The sequence below is a fragment of the Lacerta agilis genome, chromosome 1, assembly GCF_009819535.1.
Source record: "Lacerta agilis isolate rLacAgi1 chromosome 1, rLacAgi1.pri, whole genome shotgun sequence".
NCBI classification, from domain to species: Eukaryota; Metazoa; Chordata; class Lepidosauria; order Squamata; family Lacertidae; genus Lacerta; species Lacerta agilis.
In genome coordinates, this window is record NC_046312.1 from 56,302,342 (window position 1) to 56,303,253 (window position 912).

General features: G+C 41.0%; 1 protein-coding gene across 1 annotated transcript in view; it reads right to left on the minus strand.

Annotated features, from left to right (window-relative positions):
• Positions 1–666, minus strand: part of LOC117049472 (src substrate protein p85-like) — an 8,467-nt gene extending 7,801 nt beyond the window's left edge. Inside the window, exon 1 of the mRNA XM_033154590.1 lies at positions 663–666. Within this exon, the coding sequence (XP_033010481.1) occupies positions 663–666 (4 nt within the window). The remainder of the gene's footprint in view (positions 1–662) is intronic.
• Positions 667–912: the final 246 nt, after the last annotated feature.

The window sequence follows — 912 nt, forward strand, 5'->3', positions numbered from 1 at the left end:
TTAAGAAAAAAATATATTCTGCTAGGTTACTCCCAGTGTTGAGCACCACAGCCAAGATTGCTCTCTGTTTTTCTTCGCAGGCTGTTGAAACTTTCAGGATTTTATTCTGTTAATCTGTAAATGAGGGTGGGTCAGACCGAGTTAGTGGTTGTACTGGAAGAACACAAACAGCAGAGGGAGTTGTATTCACTGTTGCACAGAATGTAATGAAAACCTTTCCCCCAGGGAGTCTTTACTGTATTTTATTGGCAGTGCTAGCAAATAAAAGCAAGTTTGTGTTGAAACAGTTAAAAATTCCAGGGTCTTTACTAGTGAAGCCACATTTTTGGGATCTCAGCGTGCTACAATATGAGATTTGTGTCTTCATAGCACTTTGTTCTATCAGCTAGGTTTTACAGGGTCTGGCTATTTTCACTGACTATCCTTTCAAGTTTCAGGCTTCTGCAATCTTCAGAAGATACTGTGTGTTTGTACATTTTAAAGGTAAGAAGAGAAGCCTGTAATTGTAAAGATGCCTATCCTCAAAAATACCACCATCATGTCCCAAGAGATCATAATTACAGCCGTTCCTTTTCTACAGCAAACTCAAGAGCTGGAATCCTGGCTAGAGCAAAAGTAACTGGTTAGGGACCCATCCTGCCTGCTGCAAAAACTGCCCTCACCCATGGCTGTTTTGCAGCAGAGAGCTGGAGCCAGAGATTGAAAAGGTGACTTTGCATGTTAAATGTGCCCTTATTGGCTTTAAAAAGCTTCCAACCAGGCAGAACTATGACAGACGCAACAAGGGAGCATTGCATGTAATGGGTTTATTCTGCACAGCAGCTGCCGCCAACTATCAGTAATATACCACAGACTTTCAAAAAATAGAGCAAGCTTTTTCAATACAATAATCAGAGGACACAAACACAATCA